At 38.4% G+C, this 15,734-nt stretch overlaps 1 protein-coding gene across 6 annotated transcripts in view; it reads left to right on the plus strand.

Annotated features, from left to right (window-relative positions):
- ZRANB1 (zinc finger RANBP2-type containing 1) overlaps positions 1–15,734 on the plus strand; it is a 58,712-nt gene that overhangs the window by 17,656 nt on the left and 25,322 nt on the right. For 2 of the 6 annotated variants that reach the window (XM_082721673.1, XM_082721677.1), the window contains exon 2: positions 3,215–4,065. The exons of 2 other annotated variants lie outside the window; for them this stretch is intronic. In XM_082721673.1, coding sequence (XP_082577799.1) covers positions 3,252–4,065 — 814 coding nt within the window. In that variant the 5' untranslated portion in view covers positions 3,215–3,251. Of the gene's footprint in view, positions 1–1,129; positions 1,307–3,214; positions 4,066–15,734 lie in introns of those variants that run through there. 2 more of the 6 variants (XM_082721672.1, XM_082721674.1) reach the window with 2 other exon arrangements.

The raw sequence follows: 15,734 nt of genomic DNA on the forward strand, positions 1-15,734 counted from the left end.
AGCAGATATAAATGGCTCTCTCAGATAATCCTCTCCAGTGAGTTTTAGTTTTCAGTTACTAAAAAACGGTATTTCTTCAAAGCCTCAATTTCCCATAGGGTTGACACTGTATACATCATTATTTAATATAATTCACTTGCCTTAAAACTTTGGGGCATGGTTTTGGTATTGCTTAGTTACCTGGATTTTTGAAGAGGGAGGCTACTTACCAGGCATATATGACAGTGCCTCTATTTTTTATGACAGTTTTTTGTTTTTTTTGGTCAGATGTGGACATTTAAACACACTGTGTGCTGGCACATTAGTTCCATGAAGGTGAGCTAAGATCATGTAAATTTACAAGCTGTTCAGTTGAGCCTATAAACATATCAAACTAAGACTTAGTGAAGCAGGCATGAAATTCTGAATGTGAATATTTTGAATGAAATACTGAAATTACGTATAGTAGCCCTGTATATATATTCATTATGTCATTTGTTCTTGTCATGATAAGTTTCTACTTGACCATGTTTTTTTTTTCCAGTAGCACAAGCAACTTATTTATAGTTCATTCCTGAGAAACTAAAGGAAGAAACTGCCTAGTGAATATGAAATATGAACTGTATGATTATAGTTCCTTGCTCTTTCGCACACTTTTGGACTGCTTTTGGAGCGTCTGTAATCTTTGTGTACAAGCTAAATTTCAAAATCTAAGCAATATAAATATAAATAACCTCGGTTAGGGGGAAAATACAGTTGCTGAAGGAGAAAAAGACTTCAGGCTAAATACAAGCAGTATTTATTTTTTGCTTTTCTACTTAGTTTACATCCTTTCTCTCTTCAGTAATAACAAGTAGTATGGGTAGGAACTGATTTAGCACGACTCAGTGAATATTAGGGATTCCATTAGTTCACATACACACATGGCTAAGGCTTTAGAGAAAAATGTCTTTCCCATGTCTAGTTGACTGACCAGCGCAATGAGTTAGCTAATTTTGTTGCTAAATAAATTTAATTTATTAAATTACAATGCTAAATACAGTTCATTATTAAAAGAAATGAGTAGGATTAAAATAAAGGCTTTTTAAAAAATAAATACTGGATAAAATAGCAGGCTTCAAGTGAAACTCAGTTTTGGTTTCCTTTACAGGACTAGCTATTCACAGTCAGACAGAACTACTTAGCACGCTCTGCCAGTGTCTCCTGAGGAAGTCAGAATCTTGAGCCAGCATGAAGACTGAATCTTGTCTTTGGTCTGATTTATAAGTCATACTTTTATTCTAACCATGTGCAAGGTGGAGTTTATAGCATGGAAACTAAAACCTTAGTAAGTGTGATTTTTATTTTAGCTAATAAATTATAGCCTTTCTTGTAGTGAATTTGTCCTCTTAATGGAGTTCACACTATAAATGGGGTGAGGACTTGGCAAACAGAGACACAGTAATAAACACATACAAAGTGAAAGATTAAGCTTTTCAGGTCAGAAAAATCCCTGAGAAAGGGAGGCAAAAGCTTCTGTTACTCTGCCTAGGATTTTTTACTTTTCTTGTTAAAAATATGTGGCAGGATGATATTTAGTTGAGAAGGGATATAAGTAAATGAAGAGTCACGCTTTAGTGGCAGCCATTAAAACAGTGTGGAAATTCCGCAAGAAATTAAAAATAGAGCTTCCCTATGACCCTGCAATTGCACTACTGGGTATTTACCCCAAAGATACAGATGTAGTGAAAAGAAGGACCATCTGTACCACAGTGTTTATAGCAGCAATGGCCACGGTCACCAAACTGTGGAAAGAACCAAGATGCCCTTCAACGGACGAATATACACAACGGACATATATTCAATGGTCCATATACACTATGGAGTATTATGCCTCCATCAGAAAGGATGAATACCCAACTTTTGTAGCAACATGGACGGGACTGGAAGAGATTATGCTGAGTGAAATAAGTCAAGCAGAGAGAGTCAATTATCATATGGTTTCACTTACTTGTGGAGCATAACAAATAGCATGGAGGACAAAGGGAGATGGAGAGGAGAAGGGAGTTGAGGGAAATTGGAAGGAGAGGTGAACCATGAGACTATAGACTCTGAAAAACAGTCTGAGGGTTTTCAAGGGGCGGGGGAGTGGGAGGTTGGGGGAACCAGGTGGTGGGTATTAGAGAGGGCACGGATTGCATGGAGCACTGGGTGTGGTGCAAAAACAATGAATACCGTTCTGCTGAAAAGAAATAAAAAAAAAAGTAATTATTAAATTTGCTGTGGAAGTTACTTCATAAATTAGTTGGCATTAAATCATGAAGTCTTCATTTTAGTGTAGTTAGTAATAAGCTCAGTGTAGAATCCTATGAACCTTTTTAAATACTGAATATAGGTTTTTAGTATGAATTGAATTTTGAGTGTATTTTAAATACTGAATATTTTGAGTATGAGTATTCAAAATTCTATTGGCATGAGTATGCTAATAGTTATCTTAGGGACATTCTGTTGATTTTATTGTCCCAGTAGATGATGTATAGTTTTTATTTTTTTGTGCTTCAGAGATAACTAGATTTTGAAGGGTGTTAGGCTATCAAGGAACTTGATCTGTATTTCATAGTGTTCCTTTTCTGATTGTAAGGATTACTCTTCAACATTTTTCTTTTCTGCCTGTGCTCATTATTAATAAGAGCAGTGGATAAGTAGCACTTTTAAGCTGCTTTTTCTTCCTTTAGCAAAAATGATAGAGTTGACTTTGTTTGATCTTCTGAATTCTTCAGGGAATCAAGCATAAGGATGCTGTACCTAGATAGCATAAGAATCTATGTTGTTCATAATTTGAGAATGGTTACATGTTTAAGTTATGTGATTTGTGTTCTTTCCCTTCTCTTTGAATCTTAACTGTTGGTTACTCTTCTAAATTGATGGTGATGACCTGGCTTAAATTAAACATCTGTTAGTGGCTTCTCTGTTTTAACTTGCTTCCCTCTTAGAACAAACCTCCCTTTATCTTCTGCTTATCCCTTTTGCATTCTAAAGTACAATTTCATTAAATCCCTGAGGTCTAAGATTTTTTTTGGGAAACTTTTATCTCTGGTGTCTCTAATGGAAATTGGAAAAGTAAGGATAGTTCATTGCTAAATCTCACAGGCTGCTTTTGTGAGATTTATATTTTGTAAGTTGAAGGGTACTTTTGGGGCACAGAGATGGAATTATGTAGTTATTGTTTTAATAACTATGTCCTAATTATTTATAGCTTCCTGCCTGACATAACTCACTTCAAGAAGAGCACAATGTCAGAACGTGGAATTAAGTGGGCTTGTGAATATTGTACGTATGAAAACTGGCCATCTGCGATCAAGTGTACTATGTGTCGCGCCCAAAGACCAAGTGGAACAATTATCACAGAAGATCCATTTAAAAGTGGTTCAAGCGATGTTGGTAGAGATTGGGATCCTTCCAGCACCGAAGGAGGAAGTAGTCCTTTGATATGTCCAGACTCTAGCGCAAGACCCAGGGTTAAGTCTTCATACAGCATGGAAAATGCAAATAAATGGTCATGCCACATGTGTACCTATTTGAACTGGCCAAGAGCAATCAGATGTACCCAGTGCTTATCCCAGCGTAGGACCAGGAGTCCCACAGAATCTCCTCAATCCTCAGGATCTGGTTCAAGACCAGTTGCTTTTTCTGTTGATCCTTGTGAGGAATACAATGATAGAAATAAACCGAACACAAGGACCCAGCACTGGACTTGTTCTATTTGCACGTATGAAAACTGGGCCAAGGCTAAGAAATGTGTTGTTTGTGACCATCCCAGACCTAATAATATTGAAGCAATAGAGTTGGCAGAGACTGAAGAGGCTTCTTCAATAATAAATGAGCAAGACCGAGCTCGGTGGAGGGGAAGCTGCAGCAGTGGGAATAGCCAAAGAAGGTCACCCCCCACTACAAAACGGGACTCGGAAATGAAAATGGATTTTCAGAGGATTGAATTGGCTGGTGCTGTTGGCAGCAAGGAGGAACTTGAAGTGGACTTTAAAAAACTAAAACAAATTAAAAACAGGATGAAAAAGACCGATTGGCTATTCCTCAATGCTTGTGTGGGTAAGTTTCTACATTTTTTGAAAGGGATGGTAATAGGTATTAAGAATGACATGGAAGATATAAACAGTATCAATATTATTTAGGATTTAGGTCATTCAGCATGATAGCTGTACTCCCACTGTCCATAATAATCTGTATTTGTGATCTTGTTATAACTTGATCCTAAATCGCCTCCATTTCATTGTGTGTCTTTCCATCATTAAGGAGAAAAACTTCTTAAGTAAGGTTTTTTTACACATCAATAGGAGAAAAATATACCTGGAGTTTGAAACTGCTGTTCTGTTTATTTTAACAAGATGTGACTGAGGAACACCAGCTGCTGCTTCGGAGTGTTTGTAAACAGTGTGAGCATCTTGTGATGACAGAAGCTTTAGTCAGATGTTAAAAATATCACAAAAATGTGACTCCAAGAAGTTGAACAAACATAACATTGACCTTGAAAATACTGATGTTAATTTAACATGAATGTCATGTAGTTAATACTGGCAAATTTTATAAAACTGATTTCACGTAGCCAGCTGGTTCCTACAGTTCAAATCATGATGTGTGTGTGTGTATTGTGGTTTTAGTACTTCCTAAAGAAATTTTGGATATTGATCCCAAGTTACTGGTTCAGACCTGTTGAAGGACCAGGACATGTTGGAGAGCAGGGTTTTCTCTAGTTTAACCAACCTTGTGAATTAAATATTTGTGATGTAATTCACAAAAGCAGTTATTGGACACCCTGTGCTTTTTTGTTTCTTTTGAGTAGGTTAGCTTTTTGAGTTTTATGATTTAAATTATCATAATTTTTGATAATTTAATGGGGTTTAATTATCCCCACTGGGGATATTTTGGGTGGTGCTTGCTTTGACATTCTGTTTTTTTTTTTTTTTTTTAAGATTTTATTTATTTATTTATTTGACAGAGATCACAAGTAGGCAGAGAGGCAGGCAGAGACAAAGAGGGAAGCAGGCTCCCCGCTGAGCAGAGAGCCCATGTGAGGCTCCATCCCAGGATCCTGGGATCACGACGACCTAAGCCTGAAGGCAGAGGCTTTAACCTACTGAGCCACCCAGGCACCCCTGACATTGTGTTTTGTAGAGAAAATTTTTGTAAAGGATTATTTGGAGTGACTTAAGTTAAATATTGTGTGGAACAATAGCTAAGCCTTAAATATAGCTTAGCTGTATGTGTATATTTTTTACAGGTGTGAATTTCTTTTGTTTACCCTCCTGAATATAGCTCCAAGAACAGAAGATGTAACTATATGAACTTGTAAGTCCTAAGCGTAGATTTCAAGAAATCTGAGTTTTTTATTTTAGTTTTGTTCTGGTAAAAAGAATGTCCCAGAAGGTGAGTCTTTCTGAACACCCAAACACAATAGGCACTTAGTAACTCTTAGTTCCAATTTTCTTCTGTCCGAGGACTACCGATGAGAGCACACTGACCCATTTTAGATTATCTGTGTTTTTCCATTTCATCCCATAGATTATTTTCCCCCTCCAAGTTGGGGTACCTATGGCATAATTTTCCTTTTTTTTTTTTTAAGGAGATACATTGTATTTATTTTATTGAGGCCAAAGTCGACCGGTAACATAAAACTCACCATTTTGAAAGTGAACAAATCAGTGGCATTTAGAGCATTCACAGTGTTGTGCAGCTACCACCTGTCTGGTGCTAAAACATTTTCATAACCCCAAAAGGAAACCCTATAAACCTCTACCTCCCCTCCTCTCCCAAGTCCCTGGCAATCATGTCTGCTTTCTGTCTCTCTGGATTTACCTATACTGGATATTCCATATAAATGGAATCTTATGTGACCTTTTGTATCTAGGTAGATTGTCTTTAAATTACCTGAATGCCATTTGGAAACTCTTAAATCGTTTTTGCAGGTGGTAATGGACAATGCATACATTTAGTACAAGGTTGTTTTATAGTACATGTAAGTTTACAGATGGAAGTGAAGTACATTGTGATGATTATTAATTTATGTTGGGGTCTTAGAATCCTTTAGAAATCAGAGGTTCCTTCTTCAAGTTAGTGTATCTCAGGATAAGTAATTCTGCTTTGAAATATTTTCTCTTGAAACACAGATTAGACAAATCAATATAACTTTGTCTGTGTGGCTGTTACTTTTTTTTTTTTTTTTTTTTTTTTTTTTAAAGATTTTATTTATTTATTTGACAGAGAGAAATCACAAGTAGGTAGAGAGGCAGGCAGAGAGAGAGAGGAGGAAGCAGGCTCCCTGCCGAGCAGAGAGCCCGATGCGGGACTCGATCCCAGGACCCTGAGATCATGACCTGAGCCGAAGGCAGCGGCTTAACCACTGAGCCACCCAGGCGCCCGTGGCTGTTACTTCTTTATGATGACTCTCATTTTGCTGCTACCTTTTATTTCTTTCCACATACCCTTATTTCTTTTGGGATAATCATCTTTATACCTCTTTGCATTTTGATGGCTGTGATTTCATTTTAAAGTGGAACAAAAAACTTATGCCAGCAGGTCCAGTATTGATCTTATTTCATTTACCAAATGGTTTGTTATTAGGTCCCTATTCCCACCCACTCCAGAGTTTCTAGGTTCTTAGGGCTAAGTATTAATTGTATTTAGTTTTTAGTAATGTGCATTCTGTTTTCCCTATCAACAAATACTTTTAACTTCACCATACAATATGGTTCTGAACTGTTGTACCAGAAATTATGACTGTGTGTTTATTGGGTAGTGCTTTCTTGATTTGTAAACATCACTGAAATATGTGTAAAAAATTTTTTTTGTTTACCTTGTGTTTAACAGAAGCTCACATGTACTGAACATTAATCTTTACCTCCCTTTTTCTGCCTCTTTTATGTTCTCCAGGTTTCATTAGATGTGGTAAATTGTGGCTTGTCCATGTTAGGCATTTAAGAAAATCATCTCTGTGGTTCCCTTGGTAGCGCGTAAAAAAAAAATAATCTCTGAAGTATATACACTAAGTATAAAGTATTTACTGAGTATAAAATTCATACTAAGTATAAAATGTGAGAGACTTAACCCCTTTGAAATTGGAAAAAGTCTCAACCTTGTAGTTGGTTAAGATAGAATTAAGGAGAGTTCAGTTGTTAAGAAGGCAAGTAAACCAAAGTGCCAGCAGTATTGAGCAAGTTTCTTTTTTACATGACTTTTGGGTATAATTTCCACCTAAGTCGTTATTACTATCTTATATAGTGAGCGGACATTGGGGACAGCGATGCCAAGATCTGACATCAGTGAAAGTGGAATCTGGGAGTAGGAACTGGGATGGTAAAGACAGAGGTGTGAATTTAAATGTGCAGTTGTCTCTGGAATGTGTGCAGTTTGGTGCCAGGTGTTTTCTGGGAGGTCATGTTGGTGCTAATCATAGACTGCCTGTCCGGCTGGATAGATAATGCCCCTAGGGTACAGGGTGCTACTACCTAACACACCATTTTAGTTCTGCTGTTGTATTGAATCAGTTGCCCTTTAGAAGAACATTTTAATTTGTGACCCAAGTTGATCCCTCGAAAAGGTACTGGGTCACGTAAGAATCCCAAATTAAATCTGTGGTGATAGCTTTCTCTCTTCCTGAACTCTGGACTTGTGTATCCAGTTGTATATACCACATTTTGCCTTGAATAGCTAATATTTCCAACTTCTTTCCAACTTATCGAAGCTGAAACTGAACTGGTCTGCCCCTTAAACCTATTTTTTCGTAGTTCCCTTCTCCCTCGATGGCTGGTTTATCGTTCTACCGGCTGTGCCCAAAGCCTCGGTCATCCTTGATTCTCCTTTTTCTCTTATGCCTTTCCTACTTGTGAGAAAAACTTACTGGCTCTACCTTTGAAATACATACAGGGTCTGCACTTCCATAATCCCTTCTGTCCTTTTTCTCTTTTACAAATTGTTCTCCCCATAGGAGATATTCTTCTAAAACTCTGCTCGAACTAACTCTTCAGTGATCGCCTATGTTGCTCAGAGTAAGAGCCAGAGTCCCTCAAAGACGGTCTAGGCCCCACAGCTGTATTCTGCACCTTCCTTCCCCCCCAACACATTTCTTCTCCCACCTGTCTGTTGCTCTTCACTTCACTCATTCACTTTAGCCACTCTGGTCACCTTTCTTCTCTACAAATCAACCTCAGGCCTTGATACTTGCAGTTTGCTCTGCCTGGATTGCTCCTTTCTGGATTGCACGATCAGCTCATTTATTAGTTGCTTAAAATTCTTTTCGTAGTTGCTGCCTTCTTGGTGAGGCTTCCCTGACTGCTGTATGTACAGTTCCAGCCCTGTCCTCATCCCCTTCCCCCAGTTTTAATGGTCTTCACAACACTCGCCACTTTTTTATTTGTCTCTTTCTTCCTTAGAATTTAAGCTTTGTGAGTGGCAGGAATTTTGTTTCCTTCACAGCTATATCCTGGTACTTAAAACAGTGTCTGACATGTAGCAGACATTGAGGCATTTGTTAAATCATTCAGTGAATACGCCCTTGTCGAAACTGGCATCTGGACAAATAGACCTTTCTGCTGCTTTTCTGAATTTCTAGATTTTTTACTTTCTTCCTAGCTTTCTGTATTTTTTACTTTGCAGACTATTCCTGGGGCTTGACCCTGTGGGAGCCATTTGACTTCTCCCTATCAGGAAAAGATAGGAAGTTGGTACAACAGAGTCTTCTGAGAAGAGGCAGGCCCTAGTTTATCACTAGGCAGTCTGTGGATATGAACGGTCTGAAGTCAGATTTCTTTACCTTACATTTCTCTGTCTTCCTGCTTTCACTGATGAATATCTGACAGTTTGGTGAATATATGATGTAAAGAAAAAAGTCATGTGTATGCTGTGCCTGAAGTCCTAAAGCAAATGCACTTTTTACTGGGACACTTTTTATAGTCAGTCGTCCTTGGAGCTGTTGGTGCGGTTTGGCGCTTTGTCTCCTGTCTACAGCAACAGCTCTGTCTTTCTTATGTTTAGCTTGTGCAGTGACCCTGCTAATGAAGATGGGAAGGATTTGAGATGGGGGGTCAGAGTGGTGGTGAAGGTGGAGGGGTAAAGTAGTGTAGGGTTGAAACTGGATTTTATGGGGCAGTGGCATTATAGAAAATGTGTGTGTCAGTCAAGTCTCCTGTTGTTCCCAGGCTTTGGGGTGACCTGAAGCATGCACTTGTGTCCCCTGTTGAGAATCACTGGTTAAGTCACGATTTCCTTACCAGTGAACGAGCTGAAACGGAATCATGATGATTATAGTCGGGGGTATTCCTGAGCAAAATTTTGATGGGTCTAAAAACTTAAATGATTTCTTTTCTTTTTCTTTTTTATGATTTTAGTTCTTTATTTGAGAAAGAAACAGATAGCAACAGAGAGCATGAGCAGGGAGGAGAGGGAGAAGCAGGGAGCCGAGTGCCGGGCTCGATCCCAGGACTCCGAGATCATTGATCTGAGCCGAAGGCAGACCCTTAACCAGCTGAGCCATCCACGTGCCCCGTAACTGTGATTCTTAAAACATAGAAAATGTTAGAATTGACTTTTTCTTTCAGGTTGTCTGCAAAGATAGTTCTGTTTGATCAAATATTTCCCCTTTTCTCCTATCTGTGTAGAAAATCAGTATTTGTGGCTGTTATTTTCTGTCCTGATGCCAGTTGTATTTTGGTCCCTTGCCTGTGTACCATGCCTTACATAGCCACTCCGGAGTGCCAGATGCAACTGCAGAAACACCTCTAATGGATATAGTGCTACACATGTCAGAATGTGTGTGTTTGCTTTCACTGATACTCTTGTTTTCCTTGTATTTTTTAATTTTTAATTTTTTTTACTTTTGTCATTTTATGAAAAATTAGCAAGGTTATAGGCTTATTACATTTAAAAATACTCTATTTTGCTATCATTATTAAAAATTATGGATATGGATGGTTTTTCTCAAGGAAATAATAGTTTACTTCTATTAAGGTTGTAGTGTTTTTCTTTTTCTGGGAAAACAAATGTGTTGCAAAATGTAATGTTCTAAGGTAATTTTTTTATGGTGTCTGTATTATTTAGTTTAGAGATATGTGTCTGGTCACATGAGTGTTGTGCAGTAATCCACACAAAATTGTATTAACTTCAACAGAAGAAAAAGTCCTATATGATTCGTTTTTGAGAGATGGTAGTACTATGAACTGGAATGGTGATAAGGTGATGTGTAACAAGAAAAGCACCACATCAGAACAAAACAGTTGGAAATCCTTGACGTAAGATACAATGGCGATTTTACCTATTTAATTAAGATGTCTTTGTGTCTGACTTTTTAACTTTAGAAGAAACCGAGGGCATGTAAGTTGTTATAAGGAAAGACATGGAAGACGCTTTTATTATCTAGTTTGGTGTTCTTTAGCTTTTAAAATTAATTTGCTGCAGAGTGATACCTTACTGATGACTTACCTGAAGGCATAAAACATGAAATACCTTGCAAAATATTAGCCATTAGGGAGTGGAGTTACGTATCTAAAGTTGTATTTTCTAGGTGCCCACTACTGCTTGCTTTCACTCTACCCACCCCCTTTCCACTTTTCTGATTTACATGACTAATTGAAATAGTGTAACAAGCAGAAAAATGCCTTCCTGCCTCCCAAGACATTTAAATTCTAATCCCCAGAGTATATGAATATGCTACTATACGTGCCAAAAGGTATCTTGCAGGTGTAGTTAAATTAAGGCCCAACAAATGGAGAGAGATGATCTCCTGTTATCTGTCTGGGTAGGCAGGCCTAGCACAATCATAAGGGTCCTTATAAACAGGAGGGAGACAGGAGAACCTGTGTCACAGAAGGAGATATGGCAGTGGAGCAGCAGAGGTCTTAGTGGTGTAGGGCCTTGAGCTGAGGAATGCTGGCAGCCTCTATAAGCTGGAAAAGGCAAGGCTCCCCTAGACGATCCCCAAGGAGCACACCTTGGGCTTCAGCTACTGAGAGCTATGTGGAATGTTTGGTCTTGTCCAGATTTTAAGATAAAAGATTTGAAAAGTTTTTAAGCCACTAAATTTGTAGTAATTTGTTAGAGCAGCAATAGGAAATTAATACAATTTTTTTTTTTTTTTTAAACACAAATAGCAAGTTCAGGGTGTCACATATGCTTCTGATCTACTGGTTATAAATTACAGGTTTCCATAACCCTGGCTTGGGTTTAGTTAGTTTGGTAGAATTGCTCAGAGAACTCAGGAAAACCTTTTGCTTACTAGATGACTAGTTTGTTTTAAAAGGCTAGAACTCAAGAACTAGATGGAAGACATGCAGAGGGCAAGGGAGGCGCCTTTCTATGTCCTGTTGGCTGCCACTCTCCTCGTACCTCTACATGTTCAGCAGCTTGGAAGTTCTCCAGCCCCCGTAGTTCAAGGATTTTTACCGAGGCGTAATTACACAGGTAAGATCAATCAGATCATTGGCCACAGGTGATTAATTCACCCTCCTGCTGCTCTTCTCTCCCTTGAGATAGGAGTGGAATGGGGCTGAACGTTCCAACCCTGCAATCCCAAGGTTGGTTCTCTTGGCAACCAGCCCCCATCCTTTGGGTTTTCCTGAAGTCACCTCATTAACATAAGCTCAGAAGTAGAAAAAGGGGCTTGTTTTATGAATAGCAAAAGACATTCAGTTTTCCCTTTATCTCTCTGGAACTATTTCAGGAACTGGGAACAAAACTAAATATTACATCAAAAGATGCCCCTAGGGATCTTACTTCAGGAAATTGCAGGCGTTTTAGCAGCTATGTGCCAGGAACAGTAGATGAAGATCAAGTATATATTTCTTACTCACAGTGAGTTTTTCTTTTTTAGTTAGTTTTCTTTTTTTGCTTTTGCTCTGTGTTTGAAAGGAGTACTGTTACAGGAACTTTGGAATAATGTTTGATGCCTGTGAATACTGTTTTCAGTCTTGCCCTTTTTCCAAGTCACCTAACTGAATACACCTGAATGAAAGCTGATTGTTGAGTACCAAGATAGTCTGTCACTTGCTAATAGTTCTGGGCATTCTGTGGTTAGGTCATGTTATTTGAACTTGAATGATTTTTAATAAAATACTTCTATAGTATTTACTTTGCTTTGCTTAGCTTAGCCTGTGTTTGCCTGTTTTCAGTTTGGTGGACCGTAGGTGTTTGGACAGTCATTCTCCCAGTCCTGTGGATCTGCTTCGCGTCCACCATCACTTCCGAGTTGGTAGCCCAGTAGCAGATCTTTGTTCTAATGTGTAATTTTTAGAGATCATCTTCTGGGAGTTCAGAGAGGGAGCTAGTAAAAGAGTTCACTGTTCTGATAGATTTACATTATGGTATTTTTAAAGTGCTGGATTTATACCAGGATGCTAATGAGCTGTTTTGAGTATGAACTTGATTTTGTATTGGTACCAGGCTGAGTGTTTTACTGAAAGATACTCTTTTGAGTTAGAGTTCTTTTTCCCTTAATACTTTGCTTTTTTTCCTTAATACCAGTAGAAACTGAAAAAAGGCCTTGGGTCTTAATAGTCTTTGACATTTAAAAGCATCACATTAAAAAAAAAAACCATTAAGAAATAAAAATGGTTTGTTAAAATATCCTATTGAAAGCTTTTAATAGAATCCAAAATACATGCAGACTCCTGCCGCCGGTCTTTGGCAGTGCATCCATAAAAGGAAAGTGCGCTGCAAGAGTGCGGGCAATGCCTTGTATGTCCTTGGTTAACTCTCGGTGGTACTCTTATGTGCGCATATGTGTGTGTGTAGCTGTCAGAACCGAGGGGTCTTTTCACTCCACACACGTTCAGACTTGTGGGTCTCCTTCCTCTCCAAGGTAGTTGATATTATAGGTAATAGAATTATTTTTAGCACTGTGAATGGAGTAGCTCTACAGACAGCTTTTGTCTTTTCTTCAAGTTTCTAAGGATTTTCTCTTGTGATTGGAACTCTGGATATAAAATAAAACTTTGTGTTAAAAGATTTTTAAGAAAATCATGATAGTTCTCAACAATGTACTAAAGATTGTAATCAGTAAGGAACATTCACATACTTTCTCCTGGCCAGTTCATTCTGGCTTTTGAAGGTGCTTCCTGACAGCTGGGATGAGAAGGAAGTTTCCAGGAATGAGTGTGTCTCTTAAGGCAAATGGGTGGGAATGGCAGAAATAGAGCCTCTGTGGCGTACTTCTGGTTGCCTCTGGTCTGAGACGGAATTGCTGTCTTTTAGAAATGATTGATTACACTGGCCTGCCAACTAATAATGTGCCTCCTTATGCTGAAAAAGGGAGTCTGGCAGGTGATTCTTGATTCTGTGGTACTGATATTTAAATATGCATTGTTGATTTAGTAAAGGCTTTCATTTTTAAAAAAACATTGTATTAAATGAACACATTGAGTTATAAAATCCAAGTGTATTGCTTAAATACTGAATAAAAAAAGATGTGTTTAGACTCCAGTGAACTTTACTGTTAAATCACTTTAATTTAAAACACTTATTAAAGGAAAGAAAAACCATTTTTCTTTTTTTCACTCCCAGTCCTGCTGTGCAGAGACAACTTTTCCCCCCATTAACCTTTTATTCTGAGAAATTTCAATCTTTTTTTTTTTAAAGATGTATTTATTTATTTATTTGACAGAGACAGTGAGAGAAGGAACACAAGCCGGGGGAGTGGGAGAGGGAGAAGCAGGCTTCCCGCTGAGCAGGGAGCCCTATGTGGGGCTCTATCCCAGGACCCCAGGATCATGACCTGAGCCGAAGGCAGACACTTAACGACTGAGCCACCCAGGCGCTGCTATTCTGAGAAATCTCAAAACCTGCAGAAAAGTTACAAGTATTATCTATATTATATGCCTTTGACCTAGATTTTCCAGTTGTTGATACTTTGCCACATTGACTCTCTTTCTGTATTTCCTGAACAATTTGCGAGGTAATTGCAGATGTCTTGACATTTGCCCCTATATAGTTCAGCATGTATGTCCTTGAAACAAAGACATTTTCCCTGCAAACTATATAATATGATTATCAGAAAATTTAATATTGAGAGTCCATACTCAGTTTCACTAATAGATTTTGCTGCAACCCCAATCAAGGGCTGGACATCTTCTCTATTAGTGTTCTCTTATTAGGCCCCTCATTTCTAAACAGTGCCTCAGATGGTTTTTGATTGTTTTTTTATTTACTCTTTCATGAGATAAACATTTGCAAAGAGTCCAGGCAGTTTTTTCACAGAATGACACTCAATATGGAAATTATTAGATTAAAATGTTTTAGCTTTTTTTTGGGGGGGGAGGGAGAAATACTACAGAGGTGATACTGTTTAAAGCAGCACCTCTGATATGTCTGAATTATGTCTTCGTGTCATGTTTTTTTTTCTCTTTTTTAAAACTTTTTAAATGTGGGGGCACCTGGGTGGCTCAGTGGTTAAAGCCTCTGGCTTCGGCTCAGGTCATGATCTCAGGGTCCTGGGATCGAGCCCTGCATCGGGCTCCCTGCTTGGCAAGGATCCTGTTTCCCCGCCGCCTGTCTCTCTGCCTACTTGTGATCTTTTTCTGTCAAATAAATAAACTTAAAAAAAAAAAAAAAAACTTTAAATGTGGTAAAATACGTGTGACAAAATTTGCCATCCAAACTATTTAAGAAGATTTATTTATTTATTTTAGAGCACAGTGGAAGGGGCTGGGAGAGGGAGAGAGAATCTCAAGCCAACTCCCCCTAAGCATGGACCTGGACATGGGGCTCAGTTTCGAGACCCTGAAATCACCACCTGAGCCAAAACCAAGAGTCGACAAGTAACTGTCTGCACCAAGCAGGTGCCCCACCATCTTAACCATTTTTAAATGTACAGTTCAGTGGCGTTAAGTACGTTCATATCCTGCAGCCATCACCGCCATCCATTTCTGGAACTTTTTTCATTTTGCAGAACTGAACTCTGTATCCGTGAACAAGAGATTGCCCTCTCCCTCTCCCTCCAGCCCCCAGCAGCCGTCACTCTAGTTTCTGCTACTGTGCATTTGACTGTTCTTGGTACCTTGCATAAGTGGAATCACATGGTGTTCTTTTGTGACTCTCTTGTTTAATTTAGTGTAATGTTTCTAGACTTTATTCATGTCGCAGCACATGTGAGAACTTGCTTCCTTTTTAAGGCTGAATAATACTGTATGTACCTACCATATTTTGTTCATCTCTGGAAGGACACACCAGTCTTCTTGTTTCGTCAAGTTTAGACATTATGTACTGACTTCTTAAAATAGTATATGAGAGTTTGGTTCATTTTTAAATAATAAAAGCAGAGCATGCTCATTGTAGAATATTTCAGAGATAAGAAAAGCCGTGAAAAAACAATAGTGTAAAGCATCCGTGTTTAGAGGAAATCTGTCATGTTATTGTGTATTTTCAGTTTTTTTTACATTTACTTATTTTTAGGTAATTGAAATTGTACTTCTTTTGTTGAACATTATATTCTGAAGTAATAACAATGTTTTGATCTAAAAAAAGTTTCATCTTTTGAAAAATGAGTGTATAATAGGACATTTAAGTTGCTATACTTTAACTTGCCCCTTAGCCTTTGGGTTATTTTTTTTTTTTAAAGATTTTATTTATTTATTTGAGAGAGAGACAGTGAGAGAGAACATGAGAGGCGAGAAGGTCAGAGGGAGAAGCAGACTCCCCATGGAGCTGGGAGCCCGATGCGGGACTCGATCCCGGGACTCCAGGACCGTGACCTGAGCTGAAGGCAGTTGCTCAACCAA

This window comes from Mustela nivalis (assembly GCF_964662115.1).
Source record: "Mustela nivalis genome assembly, chromosome: 2".
In the NCBI taxonomy this organism is placed as follows: domain Eukaryota; kingdom Metazoa; phylum Chordata; class Mammalia; order Carnivora; family Mustelidae; genus Mustela; species Mustela nivalis.